Source organism: Schistocerca piceifrons, chromosome 10, assembly GCF_021461385.2.
Source record: "Schistocerca piceifrons isolate TAMUIC-IGC-003096 chromosome 10, iqSchPice1.1, whole genome shotgun sequence".
In the NCBI taxonomy this organism is placed as follows: domain Eukaryota; kingdom Metazoa; phylum Arthropoda; class Insecta; order Orthoptera; family Acrididae; genus Schistocerca; species Schistocerca piceifrons.
Genome location: NC_060147.1, coordinates 140,500,262 through 140,522,290, shown reverse-complemented (window position 1 = coordinate 140,522,290; position 22,029 = coordinate 140,500,262). Strand labels below are relative to the sequence as shown.

The 22,029-nt window shown below is 41.4% G+C and overlaps 1 protein-coding gene across 1 annotated transcript in view; it reads left to right on the top strand.

Annotated features, from left to right (window-relative positions):
• Nucleotides 1-22,029, top strand: part of LOC124718913 (angiotensin-converting enzyme-like) — a 228,905-nt gene that overhangs the window by 150,672 nt on the left and 56,204 nt on the right. Inside the window, exons 4-6 of the mRNA XM_047244568.1 lie at nucleotides 5,931-6,092; nucleotides 9,013-9,109; nucleotides 9,686-9,829. Of these exons, the coding sequence (XP_047100524.1) occupies nucleotides 5,931-6,092; nucleotides 9,013-9,109; nucleotides 9,686-9,829 (403 nt within the window). The remainder of the gene's footprint in view (nucleotides 1-5,930; nucleotides 6,093-9,012; nucleotides 9,110-9,685; nucleotides 9,830-22,029) is intronic.

Here is a 22,029-nt window from a genome sequence, read left to right as displayed (position 1 = left end):
CCTCGCAGTCACTTTTAACAGCAAACCTGTAAATTATTGTTGGAAATAGTATACAGCCTATGTCCATTTGAATATTTACTAGAGTATTGAGCAAAAATTTGAAGTAAACTGATCCAGGAATTTTCGAGATTTTTGCCAACAACTTTTTCCCCCTTTATGAGCTATATACATACTTACGTACCATATATATTTAAAAATATGTAGTCTACACCTGTATAAATTTTTATCAGGGGTATTGTATAAACATTTGAATTTAGTCAGTCAGGAGTGTGTAGAGTTTTGGCTAACTACATTTCTCCTTCATATAATATATACAGTATATTTACATACTGTATATATTAAAAATATGTATAAAAAATTTGAATTCTGTAATCCATGTGTATAACCAGTCCACTTGTCCAAACATTTATTAGAATACTGTGTATAAATCTGAAGTAAATCAGCCAAGGATTTTGGTAGCAATGTTACACCATGACTTGTCTTTATATGGCAGTATAAGACTTGCTGTCACTGTTGTTACGGTCTTTACTTCAGTACCTCCTCATTAGTTCTGTACTCTACCTGGCTGATCTTCAGCATTCTTCAGTGGCTCCACATTTCAAAATATTTTATTCTACTCTTGTTTCAGTTGTTTATTGTCTACACACTTTCAGGCAATGCAACACTCCACACAAATATCACCAGAAAGGCTTCCTAACACTTAAATTAATATATGATGTTAACATTTAGGAAGAAGAATGTGCTGTTGCTAGGTAGTAGCCATGGGCGAGGTGTAGGCCCTCAGTTGCAGGAAAGTTTAGGGGTGGTGTACCAGGCCACCAGTATCTTCAAGCCAAATGCAGGGCTAAGTCATGTGATAGAGGGCTGATTCATGAAAGTATAGGTGGTGGATCTCGGGCCACATATGGTCAAATGCCTGTTGTCATAGGTAGGAAAAGGTCTTTTTTAAGATAAAGCGAGACAACAGGTTCCCAGGCCTCAAGAGTATCTCCAGCAGTTTAAAAAATACTGAAACAATCACTCACAAGACAGATTTTAACACTTCAAGTATCACACATACCAGATGTCACAAAGAAAAACAAACCACTGGAAAGAGTAATACGGGGCATTTCACAGACTTAACAATCCTCCACCAAGCCATGCAATCATTAAAAAATAAAATATAACAATTAGAAGTTGAGCTCCAATCTTTGAACTGCACAGTAGTTTGTATTACTGAGCACTGGTGTGTAGAGAGACAGAAATCCAATACCTAGTATTATCAATTTATGAAAGGGCAAACTTTTACTGCAGAACTACTTCAAGGGGTGGAGTATCATGCATTTATATCAGAAAAGGAACACAGTTCAAATCAAGACTGACCTCAGTACAGTTAGTGAAGACAAACACTTTGAAATATCAGCTACAGAATTAACAGGGCTTGGTATCACCAAAAAATAATCATTTTATGAGTGTATAGATCTCCCAGTGGTAGTGTGGACACTTTTTTCAATAAATTAACAGAAGTCCTAGATAAAGTCTCAAGTGCAAAGATCAACATAATTCTGTGTGGGGACATTAACATCAACACTAATATCATAAATGAATCCAGCAGCACCTTCGTAAACATCCTTCAAAGTTTTGGCATGTCCCTATTGGTCAATAGTGCAACAAGGGTTACCACAACTACTTCATCAGTAATCGACCATGTAGCCACTAATATGGACAAGGAAAAATGTGATGTAGCTGTAAAAGATATCAGACTATCACACCATCTCTGTCAAATAATAAAAGTAAAATTATGCATTGAATCATTCCCTAAACTATAAGCTTACAAACGACATCTATCAGAAATCAAAATAAAAGATTTTTCACAAGAACTAGGAAAGCAAAGCTGGGATGAAGTGAATAAGGAAACTAATGTGAATATAAAATTCTCTAAATTCTCCACATGGTTTAAATTGCTTTGAAAAGGCATTTCCAAAAGTATGCATGTCTGTATCATCTCACAAAAACAGATGAATAACAGCAAGTATTAAGAAGTCCTCCCAAACACTTAAACACCTCAGTTCCATGAAAAAGATTCTCAATGATCCAGAATTCTTAAATTTCTATCACAGATACAAAAAGATCTATAGGAAGGTGCTGATTGCTGCAAAAAAGTCATTTAATGACAAAATAGTATATAATGCAGAGAATAAAAGCAAAGCAGTCTGGAATGTTATAAAAAAAGGAAACAGGGAGAGAGGCAAACAGTCACAGAATAACATACTGCTAAGGGAGGGGGATAAGGTAATAAATGATCCACAACACTTAGCAAACTATGTAAGTGAGCATTTTTCAAGTATTGCAGAGAAGTTACAGCAGAAATTCCCCAAAACAAATATAACGCTTGTCAATAATGTTGCACTAAATACAATGATGTTACTTCCAACCACAGAGAATGAAGTCAATAAAACTGTTCAAAAACTAAAAAGTCAGTAGGGCCAGATGAAGTACCAATGTGTGTACTGAAGCAATGCATAGGGATTATAAAAGGCCCCTTAACAAATATAATAAATGAATCCTTCACATCAGGAACATTTCCAGAGCTGTTAAAACAGGCAAGAGTTGTACCTTTGCTTAAGAAAGGTAATGCAGAAGACATAGAAAATTACCGGCCAATTTCCCTGTTGTCAGCATTCTCAAAAATAATAGAAGCAATTATGAAAGACAGATTAATGAATTACCTGAATAAATGCAATATTTTAAGCAAATCACAGTTTGGTTTCTGAACATGGAGTCAGCCATAGTGGAATTCACAAAAGTTGTACTTGATGCTCTTGATAAAGATGAATGTGTCACAGGCATATTTTTGGATCTTTCTACGGCGTTTGATACAGTCGACCACAAGATACTATTGAATAAATTAGAAGCATTAGGAATAAGAGGGATAGTTAATGACTGGTTTCGATCATACCTAGCAGATAGGGTACAAAAGAGCAGAGATAACACATACTTGAAATAGATCTAAACATGTAGTAAAACACTTATCAGAACCAAAATACATAAATATAGGGATTCCGTAAGGTAGCATATTGGGACCAATACTGTTCCTGATGTACAGCAGTGACTTTTTCGGTAGTGTTACTCAAGGTAAAAAAATTCTCTTCGTTGATGACAGCAATATTTTAGTCACTGAGAAAGCAAATGAAGCTCTCAAGGAAGTTTTTGATTGGTCAATAAGCAATAAAGTGACATTGAACATAAAGAAAACTAATGCCATCAATTACAGTTTGAAAAGGAAAAATGACTGTTAAATTAGATGTAGTTGGCATTGTGTAACAAATGCAAAATTTCTGGGAATGAATATTGATTCTCAGTTGAAGTGGTGTGAACACACAAAGATACTTGCAAACAGAATGTCATCAGCATGTTATGCCCTTAGAATCCTATCATCAGTGTGTAACATGCAGTGTCTTTTAGTTACATACTATTCATATGTACACTCAATTCTTAGCTATGCCATTATGCCATTCTTTTTTGGGGAACAAATGCGCACAATATGAACACAATTTTCAAACTCCAGAAAAGAGTCACAAAAATAATAACCAAAAATACTAGTCGAGCTCATTGTAAAGATCTGTTTAAAACACTGGGGATTTTAACTCCTCCATGTGAATACATTTACGAATCAGTTGTACACATCAAAAATGACATTGGTAATTACTGCACAAACAGCTCTGTCCATGACCATGCAACCAGAGCTAGACTCAACTCACATTTACCAAGAAAAAATAAACATAAAACTCAAAACGGCATTTTCTATCAAGGAATAAAACTGTATAATAAATTACCAAAAGTGATTAAAGAAATTGCAAAAATACACTTATTTAAAAAGGCAGCAAAACGTACCTATTGTGCAATACATTTTATACATTGAAGGATTACTTAGATAAAACAGAGTAGGGGTTTGATAAAAAATGTTGTACAAATAAATAATAATAATAAAACATCCAGCATTCCACATAACACATTTTTTCTTTCTAGAAATACTTACCCCCAAGCTAGGCATAGCACAATACTAACACCTCTTCCTCTTTCTGAGCTCAACATCTCACTTGTTATGCAGAGATGCTGACTCAGTTTTTCAAGATAGCAAGTGGGAAGCTGTGATACAGAAAATAGGAAGCTGTGATACAGAAAATAGCCCAGAGATCACGTGTGTGTGTGTGTGTGTGTGTGTGTGTGTGTGTGTGTGTGTGTGTGTGTAGTAGTGTGTGTGTAGTGTTATGAAACAATGTGTGTATAGTTTGTGCAGTGACTGGTAGTGAGGTATGAGTGAACAGTGTGGCATTACATTATTCAATAAGTTATTTGTAAAAAAAAACAAAATATTGTATACCAGGAGTAAATCTAATGACTACGTCTAACTAGAAGTCTGTAAATATATGTGTATACAAATTAGCTTATTTTAAATTGGTCTAAGCCTGTAAATACATTGACATGTTCTATATCCTCGTAAAAAGAGATCTATGGATGAATAAAGCTACTATACTACTACTACAGCTTTCCACATTTCATGTATGCCTTTCTTGTTAATGCCATTCTACGTGTTATATTGTCTTACTTCTGCCATCATCAGTCATTCCTCTGTCAAAATAGCACAACCTTATCACTACTCAATTATCTGTTGTACTAACTCCAACCTCTTTCTTCTTCTACAGGTTTTGGCCTCTACAGATGACTCTGGTACCATGGAAGTTATTTTCCATTGTCTTAACAGATGCCCTACCATCATGTCCCTTCTTTTTGTCAGAGTTTTCCACATATTCCTTTCCTTGGCACTTCTGTGGAGATGCTCCTTAATCCTTAGCTTATCAGTCCACATAATTTTCAGCAATTGTCTGTAGCATTACATCTCAAATGCTTCAATTCCCTTCTGTTCCAATTTTCCCATAGTCCATGTTTCATTACCATACAGTGCTGTGCTCCTAACACACATCTTCAGAACTTCTTCCTCACTGTAAGGCCTGTGTTTGATGTGAGCAGACTTCTCTCAGCCAGGAATGCCTTTTCTACCAGTGCTAGTCTACTTTTTTTGTCCTCCTTGCTCAGTTATTTTGCTGCCTGTAGTTGAGTCAGTGTAAGTTGATCCCTGGCAGTTGCAGTGGGCCAGACACAGCAGCTCCTTGTGCCTAACTCAACCGGTATCGTAACACAATGTTGTAAATGCCTCTGTGGCAACACCTCAGTGCTGTAACAGCTCTGTAGGAAGATAATGTTTTCACCTGCAGTGGTTCGCAGTTGAAAGGTGGTATCGACACTACGAGCTGTCGGGGATCTACTTACACCATCTCGACTACAGTGCGTAATAATATTTCATTGTTAGTAGCCCAACCTTTTCTGAATAGTTCATTATGTTTTTCCCCTCTCAAATTATCATTGAGACTACTTTGTAGATACTATGTGTAAGATGTTTGTACAGTATTATGGCACCCTGATTAGAGTATTATAATGCTTGTGCTATTAAACAGAGTAGGAGATAAATTGCATCCTCATGTCACTCATCTGGTTGTCGGAACTAGTCTGTCGATTTTCCTTCTACACTCTGATTAAAACAACTTTGCAATTGATGTTTCATCGAGATGTGTGGTAGGGATCAGTTGCCAGCCAATCTCAGTTGTTTCCTGAGCACCACTTGAGCTTTCTCAATTGCAGCTGGCTTCTGGATTCACACTGGCAACACTGACCCCATTGCCCCCCCTCTCCCCCCCCCCCCCCCCCCAATTGGAATACGTCAGTCACAAAGTTATTTTAATCTGAAAATGAACTCCACTCTGTGGACATCTCTTTAGAAGCCTTTTCCCCTCCTCCTTAACATATTGTTTTCGTGTTCTTTATAGTAGTTCTCTGATGTTTTCTGCTGCACGACATTTGATGGCAGATGTCTTGCCGCCTCGGTGTTGCAGTTGCAGTCGCAGGAGGAGTACGCCCGCTTCCAGAGGGCGCTGTGGCAGATCGTGCGCCAGGTGCGGCCCGAGCAGGTGCAGGGGAACCCCCGGCTGGCGCGCACGGTGCGCCTCCTGTCTGTGATGGGGCCGTCCGCGCTGCCCCCGGAGCTCCTCGACAGGGTGAGCTGGCACAGTTGCGTGTGTAGAGAGCTTAAAGGAATGGGGTACGGTGGCCGAGCAGCGCTTCTTAAGCTACACATTTCTGTAGTCGCTGTAGTTAATGTTAGGGGGCAGCAATTGTCACCACTGAACAGGTGATGACTGAAGAGGGTGTCACAGAAATATACCAATAAGCTTTAGGAACAGGTTCCTTATGTCAAAACAAGAAAAAAAGAATAGTAAATGTGGGCTCTACAATGCACACCTTAAGAGCTATGTGCACTTGTTCATCTTCGATAGTACGAAACAGATCTCTTCTACAGCGAGGACTTGGCTTTCCATATTTCAGGAGGTAGTAGAGACCAAACCAAGAAAAAAATGACCGACAGGCAGTGCCTAGAATGTACTGTTTAAGCGTTATGAGCACTTGTTCTTATTCGCTAATGTAAAACACATCCCTTCTACTCACAAAGTGCTCGTAGCTCTTAATGTATGCGTTTTAGAGTTCATGTTTACTAGACTTTTTTCTTGTGTTGATCCATACTACCTCCTTCCCAAATGCACAACATTAAGAGGTTGATGTGCAAGAGATGCATGTCACAGTATCATAGACGAACAAGTTCTCACAGCTCTTAAGGTAAACATTTTAGAGCCCTTGTTTACTAGACAATTCTTTTTGTTGTTTTGGTGTAAGGAACCTGTCCCTATATCTTGTCAGCGTTTTTTTGGACCACCCTGTATACTCTGGGGCAACATGATGGAAGGGCTCTTATTTTCCAAATGCCTAGAGAATGTTAGCTACCATCACGTGCATCACTTTGGTGCTGTCTTTCACAGTTAGGGCGTGGTCCTCTTATTGTGCTTAAGAAAAACTAAAAGTGGAAGGACAAGTACACACTTTGTGGTAGTGTGTGTACAGCATACAGCAGGGGAACAGTTCAGAGATGGTGATTGTATGAGAATGACAATGCACCCTGTCATAAAGCACCATCTGTAAGGCAATAGTTTGTGGAAAACATCAACCTGAAATGGACTGGTCCACCTAGTGTCCAGCATCACTACTTTCTGTGGTTTTGGTTCTTCAGGGAGAATGGGCTGCCATTCCTGATACAGACATTCAGACATCTCATTAGAAGTGTCCCCAGCTAAGCTCACACTGTCACGAAGACAGAGGGTGAATGCACACCATTTTAATGTCCACATACCTTTGATCAGTAGGTGTAGTTTACAATAAATTGCAATTCCGAGTAATATAGCTTTTAAAAAGCATTCATCCAAATATTTGAGAACAATATGTGTCATGTAATTTATTTAAGGCTCATAATAGCTACAAGCTCTCACAGCTTTGACAGTGCCATAAGTTAAAACATATAAAATTGAACTGTGTGCTCACCATTACCAGTATTTTACTGGCACTATGAACACAGGTCAGCAGGTTATGACTACATGAGTGAGTAGATGAGCCATTTCTGCTTCCATTCCAGAAATCATTATTTGTATCAAGCAGCTCGCAATTCTCCAGAGTTTCACGACAGTTTTCAGATTCTCATTTTTAGTGCTACTCTCTTCTCCAAAAGTTGACTGAAGAATTTGAATCTGCACCTGCCAACATCCCACTCTGCCACTTGCAGTATGCCAAGCTTTCCTATTTCCCTAATGGGGGTGTTAGGCATAGGCCACGAAACAGTCCAGTAGTCAATCCGCAACTTTCGTATCTTGCTAGGGTTTTTGCTTCTCTTACTTTTTCTCGTGGTTGCTGTACAATATCAGTGTTGCCAAGGATCCTGCTGTTCAGTACCCCAGTGACAGTGCTTCACACCCACAGATTTCAATCCGTTGTGTTGGAGATACTGAAAGTGATTTTCCTTGTTCCAGTGGAATAACACACACAATAAAATCTGAACGTCAATGCTGTAACGATTTCTTTGTCGTAGTGGAGGTCTCGTGCACTTCGTGCCTTTCCCTTGCAGCCCTCCCACGGAGAAAACGACTCCACCCAGCAGGTACAGGCACCAGTCCGTGGCCTGCTTCACCAACTGCACGGTACAAATACAAATCCGATCTGCACAAACCATCAAAAAGCCTCCCAAAAGTGCGGTGCTTCCTACTTACTACCTACCTTAACCCACAAACATCTTTCGTCGGCCAATGAATATCGAGCATGTGGAACATCTCATTTTATGAATGGCACGTTACACGTCAGGTTCACCTCCAGTTTTTTTCATTTTTAGGTGAGGCGTGAGTGTCCAGTGTCCCATAGTCTTTTGGAACTTCACTAATATTCATTTAACTTTGACAGACGCAAGTGAACTCATCAAAATAAATTGCTTGGCAAACTCAAATTATCAGCATCCACCATTCTCAGCAGACAAAGTTGATCGTAGAGCAGTGAGCTGTCATTTTCTTTAGATGGTATTTCAGCGACTACTAGTCTTCTTCAGGTGTCAAGCACTGAGTTTGTTCCTCACTGTTAGGTCTCCAACCAAAGTGGGAACCGTTTGTTACTTTAGATGCCGTCTCCCACTGCTGTCAAAGAATAAAGCACCCTCACAGAAATTTAAGACAAAAAATGTTTAAAGTGAGAAAAATGCTGCAAGAAAGTATCCTTCACCGATAAATATGTTAATTGCTACAATAGAGTAGTTCATCTCGTTCAGTTTGGTTGGAATCCAAACGGTGAGCAGCGACCTCGCACTAGACAGCTGAGGAAGAAAATGAGTAGTAGTTGAAATATTGCGGGTAGAAAATAGCAACTCGACTCCAAACCCAAAATCATCAGTTTCACCCGTGCAGCATGAAACATCACATCACCTGCTGTCCACATACCTTAGTGGCTTTCATTCTCATGAGTGGAATGGTATGTACTGCTCTGACTCACATATTGGTTTTACAAGTCACTTGACATATTCCACTAACGAATTTATACTTTTTTGTCATGCAGTACAACCGAATTATCAGGGAGATGTTGGCAGTGTACGAAACAGCGACCATTTGTGCGTACAAAGACGCATTCCTCTGCAATCTTCGCCTGGACCCAGGTTTGTGAAATTGTATTATGTTACCTCACCATCACTGAGCTTTTACATTACTTATTTTCCTTTAATAGTAACAGTACTACTAATACTACTACTACTACTACTACTACTACTACTACTACTACTAATAATAATAATAATAATAATAATAATAATAATAATAATAATAATCCATGATTAAAAGAATTAAGCTTCTCTGTTAGTGTTGTCTTCAGAGATGTGAACTGTTGGAGCATCCTTTCTATTTTTCGCTAGGTAGGAAGTAATCAGTGACAAAAAAGTTCTTTTGACTAGTGTTATATTTTTTATTTATTTTTTTGTTATTTTTGAGCATATATTGGTTACATAGTGATGTTGAACAACAGTTATATTGTCATCACAAACACACTTCAGTCATAAGAAAACTGTACAACCATTTTCAAATGTGAAAAAATGACCTGAAGGTGGTCTTACAGACAGAAACTGGTTATCTTTTGACTGGCGTGTACCCTGTATCAAATTATTTGTAATTAAACACGGATTCTGGCCCGTGCGTCTGGATGACATTAGTCAGCTACATGAAGTGGAATTCTCTCCCAGATCTGACCCTGATCATGGCACGCAGCAGGGACTGGGATGAGCTGCAGTACGTCTGGAAGGAGTACCACGACAAGACCGGCATGAAAGTGCGTGACCTGTTCGAGCAGCTGGTCGATGTCAGCAATGAAGCGGCCAGGGTCAACAGTAAGTATGCGGCACGCGCCAGAAAGGAACGGGCTGTCAGACACGACCAGAATTTTACTATCTCGATACATTATACAAAACCTTGGACTTGAGGTTCAGAAGAGCTGTTAATTTAAGTATTATAACTGGAACACATCACAGTGTCAAAAATTTTAATTAATCTTAATAACTAAAAGTTTATAACATCATTCTACAAATATAGTGCTGTCATCATTTTAAAATTTAGTAACCGAATAATAGCACGTTTGCACAAGTATCACATGTAATATTCTTTTCAACAAACCTAGTTCCAGACTGACAATTTTTCCTCTTTTTAATCCATTATAAAATTCTTTGCTGTGTCCTGTGTATTGTAACTATCAAATTAGGTCTAACACATCTTTACTGAAGACAAAATTAGCATTCTGTAACCACAGACTGAATTGTCCAGTGGTTGACAAAATCAAACAATAATAATTTCCAATTGAAACCAATAAAAGTCAAAGCGCAACCACTTTATTGTGTGTGTGTGTGTGTGTGTGTGTGTGTGTGTGTGTGTGTGTGTGTGTGTGTGTGTGTATTGCAATTATAGTATTAAGAACAGTTACAAACAAGGCTTACGTGGTGGAAACCACATGCTTTTCAATTAAAAGCACTGTATAAAAATTTTATATCAGCGAGTGAAGTGCAAGTAACAGACTGTAATGCAGTACTTGGAAGGCACGGTAGTCACTATCCGAACACGCATCCAAACCAGACCAGGTAAACAGCAGCAGTGGTCACAGTTCATCTTGTGGAGATAGTCAGGTAATAGCAGCTAGTGAAGGAGAAACAGAACAAGCCAGCCACCTGATAGCCTTGTACTGGCACACAATCGAGTTCCACATGATGGACATGTGATACTAGCAGCTGCCCCACCAAAGGTGCCCATACCAGAAGTTGACGATGTTTCATATATTGATACATCTGTAACTTTCATTTGTATCTCACAGGGGACTGGGTGGGGGGAGGCGAAGGCTGGGGAGGGGAGGGAGGGTTGCTAAAGTTTACACAGAGAGGTTTAATCTGAGAGAAGGAAACATGAAATTCTTTAATGTATGTTATAGTACACCTAACAAAAGTCATTTCCTTACAAATAATTCTGAATTGTTATGTTTATCTTTAAACAGTCCATAAATTTAAATATATCGAATAGAAAAATATCTGTGATGCAAAAAGAGCCAGAGTTGCGACTAAAATGTATGTTTATTTAGTTGGTGACCAGTTTTGGGTTATGCCCATTCTCAAACCAACCAATGTTTGTTGTTGTGGTCTTCAGTCCTGAGACTGATTTGATGCGGCTCTCCATGCTACTCTATCCTGTGCAAGCTTCTTCATCTCCCAGTATGTACTGCAGCCTACATCCTTCTGAATCTGCTTAGTGTATTCATGTCTTGGCCTCCTCCTACAGTTTTTACCCTCCACACTGCCCTCCAATGCTAAATTGGTGATACCTTGATGCCTCAGAACATGTCCTACCAACTGGTCCCTTCTTCTTGTCAAGTTGTGCCACAAACTCCTCTTCTCCCCAATTCTATTCAATGCCTCCTTATCAGTTATGTGATCTACCCATCTAATCTTCAGCATTCTTCTGTTTGTCATGTAAAATGTCCATCAGAACAACAATAAACAAAGTGTTTACATAAGTGTATGGTCCCAAATAACTTCAGTAAATAATTGGCCACCAGTGAAGGTGGCATAACCTCTGAATTAGTAAAAAGTGGTAGAAATGCTGCAATAAATGAACTGCATACGGCTGGAAAACTAGGCTAATAATCATCATTTACAAGAAAGGGGATACAACAGTAGCAAAAACTGTAGAGGTAGGCCTACAGCATTACTAAGCATGGCTTATACAATTTTTACAAGAATATTAAATGAAAGTATGCAGATATACACTGAAGGCATACCTGAAGAACATTCGCGTGGTTTTCAAGCAGACAGAGGAACAAGTGATGGGAAAATTCTAAAAGTATAATATAGATCTGCACTTCATTGATTTCAAGCAAGTCTTTTTAACAGCATAAATCGTCAAGAATTATAAGGAGTGCTGAGAGAAGTTGGTACCTGCATGTGCTAAACTAATAAACATTACCAGAATGACAATGATGGAGACACGAGAAAAAGTAGGACAAGTGAAAACTTACCTTTAATAAAGGAGTGGAGCAGGGTGATGGTCTCTCCAACGTCTTATTCATTATAGCCCTACACAACCTAGCAAGTAACTCGCCAGATTGTGCCTATCCTGAGGACACTGGAATAATAGGAAGAAATGCCAACACAACTATATAAACATACTTGGCAGTGGAAGCAGAACTGAGACTTGAGGAACTCCTAAAGATCTAAACGTAAATGGGAAATGTTTCAAATGAGTGCCCTCTTCTAGTTACGTGGGAAAATTAATAGCAAATTATAAGAGCGATGGAAAGGATAGAAGCTCTGAACAGAGATTGCTTTGCATATTTACAAATAGCCAGCAGTAGCATTGTTCCAAGATGAATGAAACTCTTAGTATGTAACTTCTTCATTCGTCCAATTGGCATGTGTGGGTCAGAGGTATGGATGCTCACAGAAGATGACAAAAATGCTTTGAGAATCTTTGAACAAAAAGCACTGTGCAGAATTTATGGGCCAATAAAGGAGGAAGAATGCTCCAGGATACACTATACCACCAAGCTACATCCATTAATACAAGAATGAGTTATAGTCAAATTTGTCAAATCACAATGAGTACAATGGCTAAGACATGTGGAGAGAATGTTGGAAGGTAGAATAGAAAAGAAAATGATAAAAGGGGTGATATATGCTACTATACAAAAAGGCGAGAGTTGGAAGAAGTGGATTGATAATGTAATAATGGATCTCTCCAGTATCAGATTTCAGAGATGGAAAAAGCTGCAACAACCTGAGAAGCATCGGGGGAAATAGTAGGTAGAGCCAAGGCCTACCAAGGGCTGGAGCACTACAGAAAAAGACAATAAATTGTTAGTAATTTTGAAATGAAAATAAAAATAGTGTTTAGGATTTTGAGCACATTATAATAAAGTTTTTTTAAATCCCCACACATAATAGATCATCAACATAAAAATGGTTGTATTCATTTGAATTAATGTTAGTGATAATCTTGCTCATTTGATGCTGTTCTTATAATGCTGGTGTCTGTTGTGTTCACTAATTTTAAGTTCAGCCACAGTGTGCCTTTCATACCTATGTTTAAATGCATCAGTGCAAACTGTTCATGCCTGCTTTAACATTTAGTCAAGTTAGACACACTAATATATTCAGTCTCTCCCACCAAATGTCAGTTTAGGTTTTCCATTGCCAAGCAAAATACAGGGTGGTCAATTAATAGTGACAGGGCCAAATATCTCACAAAATAAGCACAAAACGAAAAGGGGGGAAACCAGATGGCGCTACGGTTGGCCCGCTAGATGGCGCTGCCATAGGTCAAACGGATATCAACTGTGTTTTTATTACATACACTCCTGGAAATTGAAATAAGAACACCGTGAATTCATTGTCCCAGGAAGGGGAAACTTTATTGACACATTCCTGGGGTCAGATACATCACATGATCACACTAACAGAACCACAGGCACATAGACACAGGCAACAGAGCATGCACAATGTCGGCACTAGTACAGTGTATATCCACCTTTCGCAGCAATGCAGGCTGCTATTCTCCCATGGAGACAATCGTAGAGATGCTGGATGTAATCCTGTGGAACGGCTTGCCATGCCATTTCCACCTGGCGCCTCAGTTGGACCAGCGTTCGTGCTGGACGTGCAGACCGCGTGAGACGACGCTTCATCCAGTCCCAAACATGCTCAATGGGGGACAGATCCGGAGATCTTGTTGGCTAGGGTAGTTGACTTACACCTTCTAGAGCACGTTGGGTGGCACGGGATACATGCGGACGTGCATTGTCCTGTTGGAACAGCAAGTTCCCTTGCCGGTCTAGGAATGGTAGAACGATGGGTTCGATGACGGTTTGGATGTACCGTGCACTATTCAGTGTCCCCTCGACGATCACCAGTGGTGTACGGCCAGTGTAGGAGATCGCTCCCCACACCATGATGGCGGGTGTTGGCCCTGTGTGCCTCGGTCGTATGCAGTCCTGATTGTGGCGCTCACCTGCACGGCGCCAAACACGCATACGACCATCATTGGCACCAAGGCAGAAGCGACTCTCATCGCTGAAGACGACACGTCTCCATTCGTCCCTCCATTCACGCCTGTCGCGACACCACTGGAGGCGGGCTGCACGATGTTGGGGCGTGAGCGGAAGACGGTCTAACGGTGTGTGGGACCGTAGCCCAGCTTCATGGAGACGGTTGCGAATGGTCCTCGCCGATACCCCAGGAGCAACAGTGTCCCTAATTTGCTGGGAAGTGGCGGTGCGGTCCCCTACGGCACTGCGTAGGATCCTACGGTCTTGGCGTGAATCTGTGCGTCGCTGTGGTCCGGTCCCAGGTCGACGGGCACGTGCACCTTCCGCCGACCACTGGCGGCAACATCGATGTACTGTGGAGACATCACGCCCCACGTGTTGAGCAATTCGGCGGTACGTCCACCTGGCCTCCCGCATGCCCACTATACGCCCTCGCTCAAAGTACGTCAACTGCACATACGGTTCACGTCCACGCTGTCGCGGCATGCTACCAGTGTTAAAGACTGCGATGGAGCTCCGTATGCCACGGCAAACTGGCTGACACTGACGGCGGCGGTGCACAAATGCTGCGCAGCTGGCGCCATTCGACGGCCAACACCGCGGTCCCTGGTGTGTCCGCTGTGCCGTGCGTGGGATCATTGCTTGTACAGCCCTCTCGCAGTGTCCGGAGCAAGTATGGTGGGTCTGACACAAAGGTGTCAATGTGTTCTTTTTTCCATTTCCAGGAGTGTATTTGTATAGTATGTGAAGAAATATGAATGTTTTAGTTGGACCACTTTTTTCACTTTTTGATAGATGGCGCTGTAATAGTAACAATCGTATAAGTACGTGGTATCACATAACATTCTGCCAATGCAGGCGGTATTTGCTTCGTGATACATTACCCGTGTTAAAATTGACCGATTAATAACTGCGGAAAACGTCGATATCGTGTTGATGTATGGCTATTGTGATCAAAATGCCTGGTATCCTGGACATCATCATCCAAGTGTCCGGACCCCGGATATATCCAAGTGTCTGGACCATTCGCCGGATAGTTACGTTATTTAAGGAAACAGGAAGTATTCAGCCACATGTGAAACGTCAACCATGACCTGCAACAAATGATGATGCCCAAGTAGGTGTTGCTGTCGCGGCTAATCCGCACATCAGTAGCAGACAAATTGCGCGAGAATCGGGAATCTGAAAAATGTCAGTGTTGAAAATGCTACATCAACATTGATTGCACCCGTACCACATTTCTATGCACCAGGAATTGCACGGCGACGACTTTGAACGTCGTGTACAGTTCTGCTGCTGGGGACAAGAGAAATTACGGGACGATGACGGATTTTTTGCACACGTTCTATTTAGCGACGAAGCGTCATTCACCAACAGCGGTAACGTAAACCAGCATAATATGCACTATTGGGCAACGGAAAATCCACGATGGCTGCGACAAGTGGAACATCAGCAACCTTGGCGGGTTAATGTATGGTGCGGCATTATGGGAGAATGGATAATTGGCCCCCATTTTATCGATGGCAATCTAAATGGTGCAATGTATGCTGATTTCCTACGTAATGTTCTACCGATGTTACTACTGCATTACAGAATGGCGATGTACTTCCAACATGATGGATGTCCGGCACATAGCTCGCGTGCTATTGAAGCGGTATTGAATAGCATATTTCATGACAGGTGGATTGGTAGTCGAAGCACCATACCATGGCCCGCACGTTCACCGAATCTGACGTCCCCGGATTTCTTTCTGTAGGGAAAGTCGAAGGATATTTGCTAGCGTGATCTACCGACAATGCCTGACAACATGCGTCAGCGCATTGTCATTGCATGTGTGAACATTACAGAAGGCGAACTACTCGCTGTTGAGGGGAATGTCGTTACACGTATTGCCAAATGCATTGAGGTTGACGGACATCATTTAGAGCATTTATTGCATTAATGTGGTATTTACAGGTAATCACACTGTAACAGCATGCGTTCTCAGAAATTATAAGTTCACACAGGTACATGTATCACATTGGAACAACCGGAATAAAATGTTCAAACGTACCTATGTTCTGTATTTTAATTTAAAAAACCTACCTGTTACCAACTGTTCGTCTAAAATTGTGAGCCGTATGTCTGTGACTATTACAGCGACATCTATCACAAAGCGAAAAAAGTGGTCCAACAAAATCGTTCATATTTCTTTAGGTACTACATGGATATGTAATAAAAATGGGGGTTCTTATTTTAAAAAACGCAACTGATATACGTTTGACCTATGGTAGCACCATGTAACGGGCCAACCATAGGGCCATCTGGTTTCCCCCCTTCAAGCTGGAGAAGTTTTGTTCTTTGTAGTTTTTTCGTTTGACGCTTATTTCGTGAGATATTTGGCCTGGTCATGATCAAAGGACCACCCTGTGAGTGAGTGCGCGCGCGTGTGTGTGTGTGTGTGTGTGTGTGTGTGTGTGTGTGTGTGTGTGTGAAATCTTTTGTTTTTATTAATTGTTAGTTTACTTGTACATCACCTACTACCACTACTGTGTATTTTATTGAGAGCAAGGGCTGGGAGATTTCTAGGCAGGTATTTCTTTGGTTTCAGCCCAGCATGAAGTTCAATTTTTCCAAATATAATGCTGTTCTATGGTAACTTAAGCAGTATTTTATTGTATTCTGGTATTAGACTGGTTTAGGTCACAGTTTAAGTTTGGCTGAATATTGCAACAAATATTAGTTTTAAAGTACATGTAATGGTAAGGACAACCAATTTTAGAAACAGGTTATGACTAATAGTTTACTACTTTATGCCACTGCTTGGCAACTGCCACTCTCAAATGGTGTTCCACAGGATCATACAACTCTGAAACTCAATTTCTTGGTAATGCTTCAGAAGTACATCATACTAATGCAGCATTTGTTACAGCTACGACTATACTAAAATTGTGCAAAAGATTAACTGGACGCGTGAGCTGCTGGGTGTATGCTTCTATTGCCAGTAACTGTCTCAGGAGTGTGGGATTTAAATGTGTCTTTTGCCTTCTCCGAAACAAAAGTTTGCAGTTCAGATACTGTAGTTTGCTTTGTGTTGAAGATCATGGCCAGCTCTTCTGACATGTGCATGAGCATGAAAGTGTTGGGGTTCCTGGAGGACCAAAGCATCTTTTGTCTTGATCTTACAATTTTGTGCTGATGCAGTAGAGAGCTTAAAAACGTTTCTGAAATTAACTAGTAAGGATGATAGTGCGCAAAAATGCAACATGTACAGGAATTTCCAGACTGGTGAGGCACAGTCTGTCTCAGTTTGAGAATTGGTGATTGCACAGCTGCAAGTAGTGATGCAAGCACAGTCAACAGTCAGTGGTGAAACTGCTTCCTTCAATGTTTAGCATGCTAAAGGTTATCATGTACAGTCACGCAGTACTGTGCTGTCCAATGGGGGTGCATTTTAACATGCAATAATTACAAGGGGCTCAGGAGAAGGTTTGCTGAATATGCTGAGGTTGTGTCTGTAATACTTTGTCCTGAATAAAACGTATGTGGTATAGATCAAAAATGTCAAGAAACTAATTCACATTTCTGTAAAGTTATTGTATTCCAACTTTCCTTTTGGTCTGCATACATTTGTCAACATAATGGAGTTTTGTGTTTCCTTGTATTGCCAGACTGTCACAATTAGATTGACAAGTGTGTGTGTGTGTGTGTGTGTGTGTGTGTGTGTGTGTGTGTGTGTGAAGGCTCACCAGCCATTTGACCATCTTCTTCTGTGTGGATGCACAAACAGTGCCCGAACTCTTACGGGAATCGGTTAAAAGCCGGACTCTTACGGGAATCGGTAAACAGCTGCGAGCTGTGAGTATAATGGGCAGGGGCACTATGACTATAGTGCGGGACAATAAGTTGGGAATGTGGGTCTCACGGGAGGCGTGCCATAGGTAAGTCCCTGCACTCACACTATCCTCTGTCCCCTCCGTGGCTCAGATGAATAGAGCATCTGCCATGTTAAGCAGGAGATCCCAGATTCGAGTCCTGGTCAAGGCACACATTTTCAACTGTCCCTATTGACTTACATCAATGCCTGTATGCAGCTAGCAGTATTCATTTCATTGTAATTCCATTATACGTATTTTCTGAAAATAAGACATCGTTCTGCAATGTTGTTAACAGAGCAGAACCTGTTTGGTCAGCAGATGATTTAATTTCAAAGCGTAACAAAGAAAGTACAATTTGTATCTTTTGTCTAGGGATCTGGTAACAGCCTGTCGTCACCACCATAATTTTCCACTTGAACCTATTGCCATCAGAATGACAGGGAGGCTTCTTAACATACAGCTTTAAAATTTTAAATTTTAATTTCAATGAGAGATTTGGGGGAGAAGTGGCAGAATATAGTATTTCATGGGGCAGGAACTAGTTCCTTGTGACAGCAATAAGACATGTCATACAAATTAGAAAGATGTTGAATCCAAAATATTTCTCTTTTTGCCATTCTTTATATGGTTTGTCTAATCAGAATGATTAATGGTTGAACATCCAGATGAATACACAAGTGATGGAATCTATCTGTGTGTCAGTATTCTAATGTAGATGTTTTTTGGTATCCTTCCTGCTTGCGTACAGTCTGAGTCTGAGTAACCACCTGACAACCATGCTGCAGCTCCAGAATGAATTTTCATCACCTTGCAGCAAAGTGCACCTCTGCAGCTGCAGCGATATTGACTGAGATCTCTAAATGTGTGCATGCTTGTACCCAGTGTCAGTGGGAAAGGACCAACAACTTGTTCAAAGTCAGTCTAATTTTCTCAGCTGTAACCCAGGTTGCTGCACCACTCACCATTTAGTTATATGTAAATATTGATGCCACCTCCCTTTACTCCAACATCCCTAATGCCCATGGCCTTACCACTATTGAACACTACCTTTCTCAATGCTCGACAGATTCCAAGCCGACAACCTCCTTCCTAGTCGCCATGACCGACTATATCCTCACCCACAATTACTTCTCATTTGAAGGCATTACCTACAAACAAATTCGGTGTACGGCTATGGGCACCCGCGTGGCACCGTCCTATGCCAACCTATTCGTGGTCCATCTAGAGGAATCCTTCCTAAACACCCTCACCCAGTTCAGATTCACTGATGACATCTTTGTGATTTGGATCGAAGGTGAGGACATTCTAACCACATTCCTCCTGAATCTCAACAACTCCTCCCCCATTTGCTTCAACTGGTCCTACTCAACCCAACAAGCCCCCTTTCTAGAAGCTGACTTTCATCTAAGAGATGGCTACATCATTACCTTCATCCATATCAAACCTGCTAACCACCAGCAATACCTCCACTTTGACAGCTGCCCTCTCGAAATACACCGAGGGTCTCACTGAAGCCTTTACAAACCGTAATTATCCTCCCAACATCGTACAAAAACAAATCTCCCGTGCCTTATCTTTCCAGTCTCTTACCACCTCACTAAGTCCTGCCTTCTGGCCACAGAGGAGTATTCTCCTCATAACTCAGTACCACCCAGGACTGGAGCAACTGAATTACATTCTCTGTTAGGGTTTCGACTATCTCTCATCGTACCCTGAAATGAGAAATGTCCTGCCCACCATCCTCCACACCCCTCCGACAGTGGTATTCCACTGTCCACCAAACCTACACAATATACACGTCTATCCGTGCACAACCCCTGTCCTCAACCTCTTACTTCATGGCTCGTACCCTTGTAATAGACATAGATGCAAGACCTGTCCCATACACCCTCCCACCATCACCTACTCCAGTCCGGTCACAAACATCACCTATCCCATCAAAGACAGGGTTACCTGTGAATCCGGTCATGTGATATACAAGCTAAGCTACAATCATTGTGCTGCATTCTACGTAGGCATGACAAACAACAAGCTGTCTGTCCGCACGAATGGCCACCGACAAACTTAGGCTAAGAAACAAATGGAACGCCCTGTTGCTGAGCATGCTACCAAACATGACATCCTTCATTTCAATGACTGCTTCACAGCCTGTGCCACATGGATCCTTCCCGTCAACACTAGCTTTAATGAAGTGCGCAGGTGGGAACTTTCCCTGCAACATATCCTACTTTCCTGTAAACCTCATGGCCTCAACCTTCATTAGTCACTGTCCTCTCCCATCCAGTCCCTTCCTGTTCCCAGTCCAGCACTACACAGTCCTTATTCCTCCATCACACCAAGTTTTTTACTTCTCTCCTTTTCCACTATCCCCCCCCCCCCCCCTCCTCTTCCCTCCCCACCTCTCCGCTGCCCTCCGTCTAACCTCCCGACTGCACATAGCTGCTCTACTCTCCTTCCACCTTGTCCCTGTGCACTCCCCAGCAGCATGTCACTGGCTGCCATCACTAACCAACTATCCCCCCCCCACACACCAGCCTCCTCCTACCCCTACCCACTCGCCACTCAAATCGTGCACTGGTGCTGCTGCTTGCAGTGTGGCCTCAGATGCCTCAAACTGCAGTCATGTGTATGTGAGTTGCATTGGCACGAGTGTGTATGTGTGTGTTTGCGGTGTAATTTTGACAAAGGCCTCACTGGGCGAAAGCTTTATTTGTGACAGTCTTTTTGTTATGCCTATCTGCACCTCAGCATCTCCGCTATATGGTGAGTAGCAACTTTCCTTTTCACAATATTATTCATTACATCAGATACATGGCCAGTGTGAAAAAATTTAAGGATTATATTAATGACTGTCCCCCCCCCATGAACCATGGACCTTGCCATTGGTGGGGAGGCTTGCGTGCCTCAGCGATACAGATAGCCGTACCGTAGGTGCAACCACAATGGAGGGGTATCTGTTGAGAGGGCAGACAAACGTGTGGTTCCTGAAGAGGGGCAGCAGCCTTTTCAGTAGTTGCAAGGGCAACAGTCTGGATGATTGACTGATCTGGCCTTGTAACAATAACCAAAACGGCCTTGCTGTGCTGGTACTGCGAACGGCTGAAAGCAAGGGGAAACTACAGCCGTAATTTTTCCCGAGGGCATGCAGCTTTACTGTATGATTAAATGATGATGGCGTCCTCTTGGGTAAAATATTCCGGAGGTAAAATAATCCCCCATTCGGATCTCCGGGCGGGGACTACTCAAGAGGATGTCGTTATCAGGAGAAAGAAAGCTGGCGTTCTATGGATCGGAGCGTGGAATGTCAGATCCCTTAATCGGGCAGGTAGGTTAGAAAATTTAAAAAGGGAAATGGATAGGTTGAAGTTAGATATAACGCGAATTAGTGAAGTTCGGTGGCAGGAGGAACAAGACTTCTGGTCAGGTGACTACAGGGTTATAAACACAAAATCAAATAGGGGTAATGCAGGAGTAGGTTTAATAATGAATAGGAAAATAGGAATGCGGGTAAGCTACTACAAACAGCATAGTGAACGCATTATTGTGGCCAAGATAGATACGAAGCCCACACCTACTACAGTAGTACAAGTTTATATGCCAACTAGCTCTGCAGATGACGAAGAAATTGAAGAAATGTATGATGAAATAAAAGAAATTAAGATTGTGAAGGGAGACGAAAATTTAATAGTCATGGGTGACTGGAATTCGAGTGTAGGAAAAGGGAGAGAAGGAAACATAGTAGGTGAATATGGATTGGGGCTAAGAAATGAAAGAGGAAGCCGCCTGGTAGAATTTTGCACTGAGCACACCATAATCATAACTAACACTTGGTTTAAGAATCATGAAAGAAGGTTGTATACATAGAAGAACCCTGGAGATACTAAAAGGTATCAGATAGATTATATAATAGTAAGACAGAGATTTAGGAACCAGGTTTTAAATTGTAAGACATTTCCAGGGGCAGATGTGGACTCTGACCACAATCTATTGGTTATGACCTGTAGATTAAAACTGAAGAAACTGCAAAAAGGTGGGAATTTAAGGAGATGGGACCTGGATAAACTGAAAGAACCAGAGGTTGTACAGAGTTTCAGGGAGAGCATAAGGGAACAATTGCCAGGAATGGGGGAAAGAAGTACAGTAGAAGAAGAAT